This window comes from Orycteropus afer, unplaced genomic scaffold (assembly GCF_000298275.1).
Source record: "Orycteropus afer afer isolate SDZICR_OR568_19922 unplaced genomic scaffold, OryAfe1.0 scaffold00206, whole genome shotgun sequence".
Lineage (NCBI taxonomy): Eukaryota > Metazoa > Chordata > Mammalia > Tubulidentata > Orycteropodidae > Orycteropus > Orycteropus afer.
This window is the reverse complement of record NW_006921793.1, coordinates 4,098,456-4,114,246: the sequence shown is the minus strand read 5'-3', so window position 1 is coordinate 4,114,246 and position 15,791 is coordinate 4,098,456. Positions and strand designations below refer to the sequence as shown.

Sequence of the window (15,791 nt, the reverse complement as noted above, 5' to 3'; positions counted from 1 at the left end):
ATATATATATAAAACCAAAGGTGAATTAATGTTGCTAATTAGTTAACCTCAAAATGGGGACATTATCTAGGATTATCTGAGTACACCCAATGTAATCACACTACCATCACCATCAGTTGCCATAGAGTCAGTTCTGACTCATGATAACCTCACTTGTATCCAAGTAGAATTGTGCTCCATAAGATTTTTAATGGCTTATTTTTTTCAAAGTAGATTGCCAGGCCTTTCTTTCAACATGCCTTTGGGTGGACCTGAACCACCAACCTCTGTCAGTAGCTGAATGCCTAACCATTTGTACCACCCAAGGGCTGACCCATAAGAACCCTTAAAATTGAAAGATGGTGGCAGAGAAGTCAGATGGAGATGTGACTTAAGAAGAATGGACAAAGAGATACCACGCTGCTGGTTTTGAAGGTGTAGAGAGTGGGATTTGAACCAAGAAATGCAGCAACCTGTTGAAGGTGAGAAAGTCAAGGAAGCTGACTCTCCCCTAGAGCCTCAAAGAGGAAATACAGCCCTGCTGATGCCTTAATTTTTAGCCCAGTAAGACCTTCGCTGCACATCTAACCTACAGGACTGTTCGATAATAAATATACATTGTCTTAAGCCACCAAGTTTGTAGTATTTGTTATGGCAGTAGTAGAAAAACATTATAAAGGCTTTTCTTAAAGTCATCAGCTCTCTATCACATAGCTGAAAGGTGATCTCACAAAGTAGTAAGTGAAATTTCCACTCCATTTTCCTTGCTTAAATCAAACAAATTTCTATCCCATTTCTCACATTTTATATATTTTGTCCCAAAGATTAAAATGTCCTTTCAGCTACTCTTCTTTCTCAAAATGTCTCCCAGAATCATATTCTGGATGAAACTCCCCTGGACACACTCCACCATGCTCTCACCGCCCTGTGACTCTGGTAACCTCCTAACCCCTGCAAAAACCTGGGAATGGTCACGTGTATTGTTTACTTGTTTTATTTACCTATCTAGCAGGCATTCACTAAGTTTATATCACCTCCTACAAAGAACTAGAAGTTCCTAAGAGCAGGGACTCCCATCACCAACAACCACTTCTTATGTATACACTAGCAAGGCTCTGTACTCAGTGAGCACTCAATAGCAAGGGCCTTAGGAAGTGAATGGTTTTATATGTGTGGAAAGGAGTGTATTTCAGAGGTCTAATCTGAAAAAAGGTGCTCTGGTAGCGTAGTGCCTAAAGCACTTGACTGCTAACCAGAAGGCTTGTGGTTCAAACCTACCAGCCACTCCTCGAAAGGAAGATGGGGCAATCTACTTCCATAGTGATACTGCCTCAGAAACCCAAGGAAGGGTCACTATGAGTTGGGTCCAACTCAACGGCACACAACAACAACAATCTGAAAAAAAAACATATGGGGCTAGGATTAAGGCAAGAGTAATATTTTATCTAAGTCTATATAGACGCTAATAATGTCCTCTCATCCAGGTAAGAGCATCCTTATAGAGGTCTCCAAGGGCTGAGATTAACACTCTTGACCAAATAGAGCATTCAACCTATTCCAAACTCATTAAAAATTCATTACTTCCTTAGAGTTTCCATCCTACTTTCTAGTTTATGAGTAGTGCCTAGGACCTTAAAAGCTTACCAGCAACCACCCAAGATACATACAGTAATTGCTATCTATTCACCTGGAACAACAGAGGAAGGAGAAGACCCAGGAACTGGACAAGGAAATGGACTACACGTCTACTTGCCTCCATAAACTATTGTCCCCTTCACTATGAGACCAGAAGAAATGGACAGTGCCCAGCTACTATTACTGGATGCTTTGATTGAGGATTCAACAGATGAATCCTAATCAAAAGGAGAAAAACTGTGGAAAAGAGTTTCCAATTTTCTCAGAAACCAGCCTAATTGGATCCATTGAGACTGGCTGAATCTCAGGATCTATTGTCTGGAAACAATTCTTAAATCTTGAGCCAAAACTATCCCATAAACAGTAGTTTAGCTCCATTGATAAAGAACGTTTTCCATGAGCATCGTACTCTTCTCAAAAATTAATGATATTGAGATCAAACTGACAACATTATCTGTAAAGCACAGATGAGAACTCTAAGGGGCAAAGAATCTTAGTTAATAATGGTAAAACAATATGGGTAGAGAAGGTGAGAATGGTGACACAATGTGAAGTATGTAACATTTGTTACTGAACTGCACATGTACAAACTGTTAAATAGGTGTATGTTTTATTGTGTATATTTTCACCAAAAAATGAAATAAGTAAAAATAAAGAAATAGTTACTAAGAAAGCCATCTGATACCTTGAGGTATTTTACAAGTTCACTCCCTAAGGCCTGGGCTCCAGATTCGGTTTTCTGACAGTACTGGAAAAAATTATGTAAGTGCTGATCCTAAAAAAGAAAAAGAAGAGAGAAAACTCATTAACACAGATGCTATGGAAATAAAAAGTATTTGCTTCTTACAGCATGCATATTTTTGTTAGACTATGAAATCGATCCCACAGAAATGACAACACCAAAAGACTAGAAAATCCTCCAATGAAAGAGGAAAACTAGAGAAATGTTACTTATATTAGGTATTTCTTTGTATCAGTACAAATGAACATCTCATACGTAATTTCTTTCTGCAAAAAGAAGACTTAAAGGATAAAAATATTTCCATAGTGTACACTGATTAGGATTTTATCTTGCAAAATAATGTGAAAACTTAGCCACAGAGAAATCACTATTAATTTTAACAGATTAGCATTGTACCTGAGTGTACACTGTAGAAACCAGATGAGTTGCAACTTTCAGCAGTGGCTTGCCTCCATCTACCCATTTAATTTCTGGACCATAATGCTAAAAAAAAAAAAAAAGGTGGAAATAAACATCACAGATTAGCTATCTTGGCTTCAGATATGAAGACCAATATTGAGTGTACTGATGAGGTAAGAAGCCCAAAAGGAGAAATGCAGCCAGTATTCACTTTTGTCCACTTTCTTCCCCTCCAAGTACAGTGCTCTTTCTACTGTATTTTCTGAGTTATCTTTTCTACGTAGTTGCAACTGTATGAGTTATGAGTTACTGTCCATCTCAAAGGAGAGGAGTCCTCTTCCATCAGTAACGTAACCAAATTTGATGCCAAGATTCTGAAAGAGATGCCAGAAGGTACCAGATAAAGGAAGTAGAACAGTAAGTACATCTCATACAGGCAAAAGTTTACTCAGCTGTCATGATTTTGACTTCAGAAACTTCTGTGTTCTCCCATTCAGACTAAGAATTATTTGTTGTTGTTATGTGCCATTGAGTTGGACCCGACTCATAGCAACCCCTCCTTAGGTTTCCAAGGCAGTATCACTACAGAAGTAGATTGCCCCATCTTCCTTCTGAGGAGTGGCTGGTGGGTTTGAACCGCCAGCCTTCTGGTTAGCAGTCAAGTGCTTTAGGCACTACACTACCAGAGTTCCTAAGAATTATTTAGAATATCTTAACTATTAGTCCATGATATCGGTCCAAATCTGGTATTATTTAAATGCAGAGAAGCATTAAAAGGTTGTTCAAAACAAAGTGAAGCTCCTGCTTGGTCACAGCCAGCTACCAAGAGGGATTGAGTAGTTGAACCTGTGGGCTCGGGACCATAGTCGCAGGGGACATCAAGCTCAATTGGCATAACATACTACACAAAACATTGTTCCACCTCCTACTTTGGTGAGTGGCGACTGGGATCTTAAAAGCTAGCAAGCCGCCATCTAGATGCAACGATGGATCTCTCCTCATCCAGAGCAAAGAAGAATGAAGAAAACCAAAAATTCATGGAAACAATTAGTCCTAGCAACTGGTACACCATCCAATCTGCAGCCTATACAACTATGAGACCAGAAGAACTAGATGGTGTCTGGCTACCACCATCATCCCCTTGGAAGGGGATCTATGTAGGAGACCGTGGATAGAGAAGGAGAACAACGTGGAACAAAACTCAAAATCATTTGGAGAAAAAAAAGGGGGGAAACAGGTTTGCTGGTCTGATAGAGCCTGGTGGAACCACTGAGACTATGGTCCCTGGCTGCCCTTCAGGTCTGGAATTGAACCCATGCCTGTGGCTTCCAGCCAAACAAAAGACAGGCATATGAGTTGAACATGTACCTGAGGTAGATACACTCCTTGGAGAGAACAATCATGGGAGAAAGAAGGGCTGCTTATGCACATGGAGATAGCTCAGGGGGCAGGAGTGCATGGAGGGATGGAAACAGGGAAGAGGTAACTAACGGGAGGAAGTATGAGGGAAGACGTTGCATTGTGGTAAATTGTGGTCAATGTCATGAGACAAAGTGTATGTGAACTGCTGTATGGAAAGTGAATTTGCTCTGTAAATTTTCCCCCAAATCAAAAAAAAAAAAAAAAAAAAGTGAAGCTCATCTTATCTAATGCTATAAAAGTGAAGTCTGTGAAGTTCAAGACAGCTAAAAGAATAAAAACCCCCACAAATCTATTGGAGTAATCTGAGTGAAATCAGGCTCTAATGAATCAGAGTAGTATCATAACTGGTTACCATCTGGATGAAAGATTTGCCTACTACACTTAAAATAAGCTACACAAAAGTTCCTAAGAGCTTGCATGACCCTAAGAACACATCTTTAATTTGAGCATGGCATGGCTATTTGCAAAGAGAGATTTCTACCTCAAACAGTATCCACAAGTCTTTGTTTCCCTGCTGAGACACTGGTAACTGAAGGCTTATAAAGCATCCAAATAATAATTCTGATATTGTGATAACTGCTAACAATAGCATTGCCTTTTCAATGGTCTAAGTTAATTTGAAAAGGAATTGCTTAAAGCAAAATGTTGGGACTAGCAAAAATGCTATGTGCTTTTGTATGCATGTGCATGTATGTGTGTTGGTAGGAATTGTTGTTTTCATTGTTCTTTAATATTTTCTGAATGCATTGGGATAAAACAATCTTAAAATCTGTCTACCCTTCCCATTCCAAGCTCCTGGTAGCCAAGGTAGCCAGACGGAAGAGTCACTGATACAGGGCTGTGCTGCTCATTAGTCACCACTCTTCCATCTTTCAGGAGAGGAAGCCAGGAATATCCAACTGTTGAGAACAAAGAACAAAAAAATCCACTGTTAAGTATACAAAAACTTAGGAAAAAAGCCAAGGTCACTAAGTCGGCTGATCTTTAAGGATTGTTCACATCAATCAGATTAAGACATTTTTAAAAGTCTGTGTAGAACACTGCCTACAGTGTTGTTTGCCCTCTTTGGGATTAGAATTCTAAAATGATCTTTTATGAAAATTTATATATGCAACATGGCCCCTTCACCCCTTAGCAAAAGGATGCAAAAACAGAATCAAAGTAAGAACTTAATGTGAACGTTATGATAAAAATCTAAGGAAGGTAAAGTACTAAACCTTGTGTTTCAATGACGTCCTTCTTTTTTGTGCTTCCTTTACTTGAATTATCACAGCTGACATGGAAGAATGTGAACAACAAATGGTGCTTTTCGTGTAGCTGGGTGGGTAATTCTATTTTAATCTGCAAGGAAGACAAAATAACAATCTTTCTAATACTCTGAAACAATTAACAAAAATTCTCTTGGTGAGAGCAGTGACACAATGTGTTACCCAGTGCACAAACAGGCACTTGTTTTGAGAAGGATATTGACATTTGCATTGTAAGCCATCTGAGACTGTAAACCGTGCCAAAGAAGACATGGATCCTTGATTCACAGATGAGAAACCGGAGAAGGGTTGATGGGTATTTTGACTCTATAAAGTATTAGAATGAAGACAGCAGAAACCACTACACTAAATTAACCCAGTAAGGTATTATCAAAAACCAGAACAGAATGTTAACACGTAAGATTCATACAGTATTTTTACTTAACTGCATTGTAATTCTATATAAGAGAAACGAATGGTAAAAAAGGAAGTCTTAGGACCAACAAACTTTATAGTTAAGTAAGAATTTGAAAGTAAATAAGCTAGAATATTAAATGTAGTAGTGATGATGATTATGCTGGGGATTATACTTTTTCTTTTCTATATTATCTATGTATTCCAAATTCTTTTTATAATGAAAATGTTATTTTGTAATCAGAGAAACTCATAAAACAAGAAAAACAGTATTTAGTTCTGTTTTTCAGTATAGTGCACTGAAGTTTCTCTTATACCGTGTTTTACTCAGCAAATACCTTGGAGTCATCCTGAGAACTGGTTAAAATGGGTTTTCCCTTGAAAGCATTACTTACCTCATCATAAAATTCTGGATTTTGGTGATGGTGTAAAACCACAGCAAAGGCGCTTCTCATGAACACTGGCCCACCAGGTCGGCCATAAATGCACTAAAGTAAGAGTCAGTAAAGGGAAGCACTAGTCATCAATGAAGAAATCAAACTCCCAAGTGTTATAAAGAAAGAGGCACTGCTACAGAATAAACTCAACATAACCATCTCAGATGGATTTTTTTCTGCCTGCAGAGGCTCCAGACCTGCAGCCACCTTTACAAGTCACCTTTCCAGCTCATCTCCAAGCCCTCTTACCCTCCCCATTCCTCAGTTCTTGCCCCGGACTACTCACTGCTGACTGTTCACTTTCACACCTCCCTGCCTTTGCTTCTGCAATTCCCGTCTGAGGGAACATTCCCTGTGTGTGTACCAAGCAAAACTCTCAGCCTTCGAGATCCAACTCATCTTTCCTTGGTGCCACCAGGTCAGGAAAAAAAAGATTACTAACTCCCTTCTCTGTGTTTCCTCAGCAATTTTTATGTATCCCATCTGTAATAACTCATCAGGTATGTCCAAAAACATAACAAAAACATTTCAGTACCTTCTATGTTACGAAAAGATAAATATCTTTATAAAATTTATGTTTTTATATTATAAAAATTATATATGTTTAATTTTCAAATTATAAAAATTATAACATATAATTTTCTCCATGACTGTCTTTCCCAGTAAACTGTGAATCCCTGAGGGCAGAGGGCAGAAGTTGTATTTGAGTCTTCTTTCTATCTTCGTATACTTCTCTTCTTCAATAATCATTTTAACATGGTTACTGAAGAGAATATGGGCTCTGGAGCTGACTGCCTGTGTTTGAATCCTGGGTCTACTAAATGCTAATTTGTTAAAATTCTATGCATTCATTTCCTCACCCAGAGAATGAGGATAATGATAGCACCTAAGTCAAAAGACTATTTTGAGAATTTAGAGTTTAACACATATAAAGTGCTAAGAGAAAGTGTTTACAGTATAAGCATTCAAAAATTGTCACCTATATACTACTATCATTATTACTATAATGTAACAAATATTTTGGCAATGTCATCTATTGTTATTCTGAAGACCCTAAGTAGTGCAAATGGTTACTGCTAACCAAAAGGTTGGACATTCAAGTCCACCCAGAGGCATCTTGGAAGAAAAGCCTGGCAATTTACTTCTGAAAAATCAGCCAGTGAAAACTCTACAGAGTATAGTTCTACTCAGACATACCTGGGGTCTTCATGAGATGAAACTGACTTGAAGACAACTGGCTTACAGTTAATCTTCTATTATTATTATTATTATTATTATTATTATCAATATTACTAATATAATTCCTAGCACCCTACACAATGCCTGGCTCATAGCAAGTGCACAATAAATATTAACTGAATTGAGTATGAGTTAGAAAACTTTACCCCTAAAGAGTATAACAAAACAAATAGCTAATGAGGAACAAGAACTTAATTATCCCATATTCTGTAAAGTTCACCACGTGGCTATGTTGTATGTAATGTTATATAGTTTTGTGTGCCAATTAGAATGTGCTAAAAATTCCTTCAGTTGCACAGTATCATTATTAAATGGAAAAAATCAGAGCACGTATCATACAATTATAAAAAAACAAACCTTCAGAGGCTGAGCATCTTCTTCATCTGAATCTTTAAATTCAATGCAAACAGCAATATTTCTAGCCTGCAGCGATATTTGAAGATAGGAAGGGAATAAAATAAATGTCAGAGTTGTATGTATTTTAAAAACAGCACGGGAAGCTAAATCCTAAGAGAGATTTTGTAATCAAAAATAAAACCCAAATCTTTGCACTCACCTTGGCAAAAGACTTTTGGCTGTCATATTTCAAATACTTAGGATAAACATAAAGGTGGTTGTTATAGATAGTGTAAGGCTGAGTGTGTTTTGGTATGCAGGGCACAAATTCCTCTATCTCAAACGTGATTGGAGTTTTAGTACAGGTTTCAAATTGCTTCATGGGAATGTAAGATGAATTAACATAATCTGAAAAGATATTAAAACTAAACTGAAGTAAAACCAACCAAACACAATCATGTCTATTTATTACACAGAATTTACACTTACTAGGCAAGTCTGAGGAAACATTATCAATTGTAATATCTAGATTGCCTAAAATCACTGGGAGTTTAGCCATCTTCTCAGGTCTAGAAACAAAAGAAGGGAAAGTTAGATATGTATAAGTTAGTTTAGCTCTAAAATCTAAATTCAAGGGCAGCACTTTTAAGACCAATATAATGCAAGTTACAAAAGTAATTCCGAATTTTCTAGTAGTCACACTAAAAAAAGGAAATAGGTAAAATTAATGTGAAGAATACATTTTATTTTACCCCATCTATCCACATTATTACCACTTCAACATACAATAAGTGTATGAATATTAACTCAAAGTTTTTGAAATCAGATGGTAACTTAACACTCCCAGCACATCTCAGTATTTCAAGTGTTCCATAGTAACACGTAGGAGCTCTGGTAGCATAGTGGCTAAAGCACTTGTCTGCTAACCAGAAGGCTGGCGGTTCAAACCCACCAGCCACTCCTCAGAAAGAAGGTTGGGCAATCCTACTTCCGTAGTGATACTGCCTCGGAAATCCAAGGAGGGGTCGCTATGAGTCGGGGCCAACTCAGCGGCACATAACAACAACAACAACATAGTAACACATAGCTAGTGGCTACTATGTTGGACAGCATAGGTCAAGATAATGAACAAAAACAAAATGGTTACAGTTAAATAATGCATTCCTGAACCACTTCTTTCTGACCATAAATTCCTGACTTATTTAGAGTCATAAAAATGTAAAACTGGAAGTCATCTTAGGCCTCAGTGTCTAGCAAAATGTGGAAACAGAGCAGGTGCTCAATAAATGTTTTTATTAGTTGGTCTAACCGTACTCCAATACAGGAATCCCTTCTCTAACATTCCTGCCAAGCACTGATAATGTCTCAATCCTCCCTACTTTCAAGGACACTTTCACCAGAGCCATCCCATCTCCAGAATACTCTTCCACAGAGTATAGCGGTATTTATATCCCCAGTGGATCTAGTTATGTTAATGTTTCTCTATGTTTCAGCCATCTAAACACAATTATTACACCTTTCTGAAGTCTTTCTCACATCCTTTGCATCTTCCTCTAATGCCATTCCTCTACTAAAATAAAGTGTCATTTACATTATGGTAGAGTCAGAAGCCAGTGCCCATCAAAGCAGCACTCTAGAAACCAAACCATGTATTGCATTGGGGAAATGTGCTGCAAAAGATGTCTTTCAAGTGTTAAAAAGTGAAGATGTCACTTTGAAAGACCAAAGTATGCTTGACCCAAGCCATGGTACTTTCAATCACCCCATATGCATGCAAAAGCTAGACAATGAATAAGGAAAATGGAAGAATTGATGCCTCTGGGTTATGGTGTTGGTGAAGAATACTAAATATCCTATTCCAAGAACAAATAAATCTGTCTTGGAAGTACAGCCAGCATGCTCTTTAAAAGCAAGGATGGCGAGATCTCATCTCACATACTTTAGACATGTTATCAGGAGAAGGTCCCTGGAGAAGGGCCTCATGCTTGGTAAAGTAGAGGGTCATGAAGATGGATTGACAGTGGCTTCAACAACGATCAACCTAGCAGTGACTGTGAGGATGGTGCATGACCAGGCAGTCTTTCATCCTCCTGTACATAGGGTAGGAGCTCTGGTAGCGTAGTGTCTAAGGCATCTGACTGCTAACCAGAAGGCTGGTGGTTCAAACCCACCAGCCCCTCCTCAGAAGGAAGATTGGGCAATCTACTTCCATAGCGTTACTGCCTTAGAAACCCAAGGAGGGTCGTTATGAGTCGGATCCAACTCGACGGCAGTGCGTGCGTACACAGGGTAGCTATGAGTTGGAAATGACTCAACAGCACCTACCACCACCACCACCCAGAACTACACAGATTATGGCCAGAATGGTCTGACCAGCTTGAGATAGGGAAGGTGTTTCATTTTGAACAATATACTCCTCTACTAATACAGCCAGGAGCTCTGGTAGCATAGTGGCTAAGACACTTGCCTGCTAACCAGACGCCTGGCGGTTCAAACCCACCAGCCACTCCTCGGAAGGAAGGTTGGGCAATCCTACTTCCGTAGTGATACTGCCTCGGAAACCCAAGGAGGGGTCGCTATGAGTCGGGTTTGACTCGACGGCACATAACAACAACAACAACAACTAATACAGCCAAAATACTATTAGTTTTGAGTAGCCACACCATTCCAGTGACCTACATTACATTGATATTCACCTAAAACTCATGATTATTTTTTCATATGCTTTACTAGTATGCCATATCTTTCCATCTTGTATTTATAAAATTATGTTTTTGATCTTAAGATCACGATTATATTTTTTCCTTACAAAATTTTATCTTTTTTGATTCAAGATATTTCTAACCAGTCAAATCTTCCTAACTCCAGATTCTAACATCTAACATATTAGATATTCCTAATAGCTTTATAGGGAGTTCTGGTGGTGTAGTGCCTAAGGCATTTGACTGCTAACCAGAAGGCTGGGAGTTCAAACCCATCAGCCACTCCTTGGAAGGAAGACTGGGCAATCTACTTCCATAGTGATATCTCCTTGGAAACCCAAGGAGGGGTCACTATGAGTCAGATCCGACTCAATGCCAGTGAGTTTTAATAAGCTTTATGCCATGAAGACATTTAATCCACAAGCCATATGCTCCTAAATGTCACTGACGGAGACATTGCACAGGATATTGAAAAGAACAGTTTCCTTCGCAAACCAGTAGAGACCCATCTGTAGACAGACATTAGCCCGTTAATCTTCCTTGCGTCTGGTTACACTAACAGTTGTTCAACTGTCCTCTCACGTGGATAGCATTTCTCTGACTTGATCAGATGGTATCATGGTATATGCACTATCAAAGACTCTGCATTCCTCTCTTGCACCATATCAGGAAACCAATTTTAAAAAAAGAAGCACAAATGTGGAAAACTAGCTCAACGTGACAACTTACTACTAGAAAACAGAACACGGTTCGCATAGTTTCTCATAAGCCAGCTGTTTCACAATTTCTTTTTGGATGGTGCCAGGGACCATCAAAACTCAGTGGCCTTTTAGAGTCAGCATGTAATTTTGTTACCGTTTTTGAAACGCTGGTAGTCCGGTTTTTCAGATTCTTTAAATGACTGTATCTATTAAATAGTCTCAGATGTAACTTCTCAGTATATGTTGGAATACTGTCCATATAAAACAGGATTCCCCTAAAAATTCTAAGTTCTTGCTTCCCTTATGTCTAGAAACTATTGTCAATCTATCCACTTTGCATATCACAAGCTCTAAGTTACAAGAGTCATTTTTATCAAGGTTCCTCTCATTTCCACTTGTTTTTTGTTTGCAACTGTATTTAAATCAGCGATTACCATCATTAGAATTTCAGGGGGGAGATAAAACTTGTCATCTAATAGTAAATGATATTTTAAGACAATAATGGGAAAAGAAGTAAGAATAGCTTTGGATTTAATCTGCATGCCCATGCCACTAACATCAGATCATACTGTAAAAAGTAAGAGAAAAGAAGGACAACAAAGCTGAAAGAACAAAAACAAAGAAGAATGAGAAAAATGAATGTTCCACTTCCTTAATAATATCATGAAGAAAACAGGATGGGGTACTGACATTTCTTTGGATTCTTACAGAGAAGGCTGCTGGGCACCTCCCACCCCCACCCCTACCTGGGTGTATTCTGACACTGTCAGCATCTGATCCTTATTTTCAGGTTTCTGGGTCTTTGACCAGCCATCTGGAGCACACTGTTCCCACTAAATCCTTGTTAATGAGCAGAGAATGAAAGCATGCTGTACACTCACCTTTTCCCTGTGTTCTCAACAGTGAAGGTCTGTGCACACAGCTGGCTGGCTGTGGCTGTGTGCTCAGATCACTTTTTGATAATGATCCTCACCTTCCAGCCTCCACTGAGCTAAGTCTCTATGAAGAGATACCACTGGGGGAGAAGTCTCAAGCTAAGCAGCTTCGGAGGCAACATCTAACACAGGGCTTCCAAACTATCTCATTTTAAAACTTGTTTACGAAGACTACAATAAGCAAATGTTAGTTTTGAAAATTCACATAGAATCAAGGAAAACTACAAGAAACCACCCATATGCCCATCCCTCAGAAATAACCATGATTAACATCTTGGTGTACATCCTATATGACTATTTCTATTTCTGTATGCCTCACCATCTACCTAACTACTTACCCATCCTTTTATTCACTTATATACAAAGAGAAATATGTAACTGTTTTTCAAAAAGTCAGTCAAATTATCTTCCCCCACCCCAAAATCTTATTGTGATTTGGGTGAAAGTCCACAGAATAAATCCATCTTCCATACAGCAGTTCACATACACCTCATTTCATGACATTGACAGCAATCTCCCACAACACAACAGCTCTCCTTCCACCCCCTCCCCATGTCGTTGCCTCCCATGCATTCCTGTCCCCCAAGCTGTCTTCCTTTGCATACACAGCCCCCCAATCCCCCATGATTGATCTCTCCAAGAAGTGCATCCACCCAATGTAAATGCTCAGCTCATATGCCTGTCTTTTGTTTGGCTGGAAGCCACAGGAGTGGGCTCAACTCCAGACCTGAAGGGCAGCCAGGGGTCATAGTCCCAGGGATTCCACCAGGCTCTTATATTTTTTCTTCCCTAACCATAGTATGTGTTCACCTGCTTTAATGAGTACATATAGGCCTACGTTCTTTATTAATATTTGTATCATATTCTAGTGAAGGAAAATATTTTATTTAATCAAAAGTTACAACTTTTTTTTTTAAAAAAAACTTTTTCTTCTATAAATATAGCTTAAAGTTTCCTAGAACTAAAAAGAATTAATTACCGTATACCAATACAGTTCCTATCATTGTTAGTGCCATTGAGTCGGTTCTGACTCTTAGTGACCCTATATGTCAGAATAAAACACTGACTGATCCTGGACCATCCTCAAAATTGTTGCTATGCTTGAGTCCATCATTGCAGCCACTGTGTCAGTCCACCTCACTGAGGACCTTCCCTTTTTCACCAACCCTCCACTTTACCAAGCATGATATTCTTCTCCAGGGACTGGTCCCTTCTGACAACAGGACCAAAGTAGGTAAGACGAAGTCTGGCCATTCTTGCTTCCAAGGAATGTTCTACCTATACATCTTCCAAGACAGATTTGTTCATTCTTCTAGCAGTCCACAGTACATTAAAGTTTCTTCAACACCACAATATTCAAATGCATCAATTCTTCTGCCATCTTTCTTATTCACGGCCCAGCTGTCACATGCATATGAGGGTATTGAAAATACCATGGCATAGGTCAGGCGCACTTTAGTTATCAAAGTGACATCTTTGCTCTTTAACACTTTAAAGAGATCTTTTGTAGCAGATCTTTCCAATGCAATGTATCATTTGATTTCTTGACTGCTGCTTTCATGGGTGTTAACTGTGGATCCACGGGAAATCAAATCCTTGACAATTTCAATCTTCTCTCCATTTATCATGATGTTGCTTACTAATCCAGTTGTGAAGATTTTTGTTTCCTTTAACGTTGAGATGTAATTCATACTGAAGGCTATAGTCTTTGATTTTCATGAGTAAGTGCTTCAAGTCTTCTTCTTTTTCAGCAAACAAGATTGTATCATCTGCAGATTGCAGGTTGTTGGTAATTCTTCCTCCAACCCTGCTGCTGCTTTCTTCATATAGTCCAGCTTCCTGGATCATTTGCTCAGCATACAAGTTGAATAAGTATGGTGAAAGGACACAACCCTGTATGTATGACTATGTATTATTCAGTATTACTAAAAGAAGGTGTTTTTTTTTTTAAAGATGTTAATATGGTTCTATTTATAATCCTGAAAAATTAGAAACATTGTCAATGTCCAAAAACAGGGGAAGAGTTAAATAATCTATGGTCTATCTGCTCAATGAACTATTAAAGGGGCATTAAATATGATATAAAAATATGTGTAACACCTTCACAAAGTACTTATGCAGGAAATATACATCTATAGTATGACCAGGACCACATTATACAAACTAAAACAACATAGAAAAGAAATGCCCCTGAATGTTCAGGATGGTCTTCCATTAAGAATAGAACTGTAGGTAAGCCCTTTTTTCTTTTATTTTTCTGTACTTCTCAAAACTTTTTATAATGAATGTGTATTACTTTGTAAGACAAAGAACGCCTATTATTTAAAAACTAAAGTAAAAATATTTAGTCTTCCAAGAATAGTCACAGATTTTCACAAGGTTCCAGGTGCACTCTCTGTTCAGGCCCTCTTCCTTACCAGGACTGATGATGGTCAGATGTGTGTCCAGCAATTAGGGATACCCTGTGTGATCCAAGAACACAGTGAGGCCAAGCCCCATGAAGATGGCATCCTCACCTACCCTGGCTCTAACTGCAGGCAGTCCCTGGGCTATGAACATGCGATGACTTATGTACAAATCAGAGTTATGAACCAACCCCCATAAAGCTTATTATATTAAAAATACATACAATGATTTGTAACAACAAATGGTGCTACTTGGGACAAGCATCAAAAATCATTATTATTACTATATTATTGGGTAAAGATGTTTTGGTGTATCTGGAAGTGTGTCTTTAATGTTTTTTATGTATAGAAAAGTTATAATATATGCTATATACTAAAACAAACATTTAACTAACTGATGTTAGATATTAAACATACCTAACTGCTTCAACTTACGGACAAATTTAACCTAAAGACAGACTTAGGCACAGAACTCATTTGTAATCCAGGGGCTGCCTGTACCTAAGTTAGATAGGGAAAGTTTTATTAACTTAGGTACAGTCAATCCAGTAGGTGTACACTTGCGCTGCTTTGCTAAAACCACCAACCTCACTGGTATTGGAAGGAAATTAGTTTAGTGAAGGGAAAATTAGAGTTGTACTTCCCATTAAGGCCCCAAATGGGAAGGAAAACATCAAGACAATCAAGAATTCTAAAATCACAGAACTTAAAGGAACCTTGAGAATCCTTCATCACTTTCATAAAGACTTGATCCATTAAAAGGTTTTTTTTTCCCCCTCTTTTCCCTTTTTAAATCTCTTGATAAGAGAATCCATGTCATCTTTAAAGCTGAAGAGGGTTGTTGACATGATCATGTTATGAAAAATTGTTAGAAATATCTACATTTTGGGAATTTATTGAGCCTGTTTCTATAACTCATGTCTCTTACTTCTAATCTCACCATTGAAGAGAGAGAAGTTAGGAAAAGGTAAGACTAAAATTAAAAAAAAGCTAAAAAACCATTCTTGAATTATAGGCAAAAAGGTAATAGTGTGTGTGTGTGTGTGTGTGTGTGTATAGTTTACAATATACTCAAAACGCATAGCAACCACTCCTTGGGTTTCCAAGGTGGTATCACTACGAAAGCAAATTGCCCAACCCTCCATCCGAGGAGTGACTGGTGGGTTTGAACAGCCAAATGCCTTAGGCACTATGCTAC

General features: G+C 38.3%; 1 protein-coding gene across 1 annotated transcript in view; it reads right to left on the bottom strand.

The window, feature by feature from the left end:
• DOCK9 (dedicator of cytokinesis 9) overlaps nucleotides 1-15,791 on the bottom strand; it is a 294,626-nt gene that overhangs the window by 123,522 nt on the left and 155,313 nt on the right. Inside the window, exons 14-21 of the mRNA XM_042781963.1 lie at nucleotides 8,340-8,419; nucleotides 8,071-8,258; nucleotides 7,872-7,937; nucleotides 6,234-6,326; nucleotides 5,395-5,518; nucleotides 4,955-5,076; nucleotides 2,753-2,839; nucleotides 2,300-2,389 (exon numbers count right to left, since the gene is read on the bottom strand). Of these exons, the coding sequence (XP_042637897.1) occupies nucleotides 2,300-2,389; nucleotides 2,753-2,839; nucleotides 4,955-5,076; nucleotides 5,395-5,518; nucleotides 6,234-6,326; nucleotides 7,872-7,937; nucleotides 8,071-8,258; nucleotides 8,340-8,419 (850 nt within the window). The remainder of the gene's footprint in view (nucleotides 1-2,299; nucleotides 2,390-2,752; nucleotides 2,840-4,954; nucleotides 5,077-5,394; nucleotides 5,519-6,233; nucleotides 6,327-7,871; nucleotides 7,938-8,070; nucleotides 8,259-8,339; nucleotides 8,420-15,791) is intronic.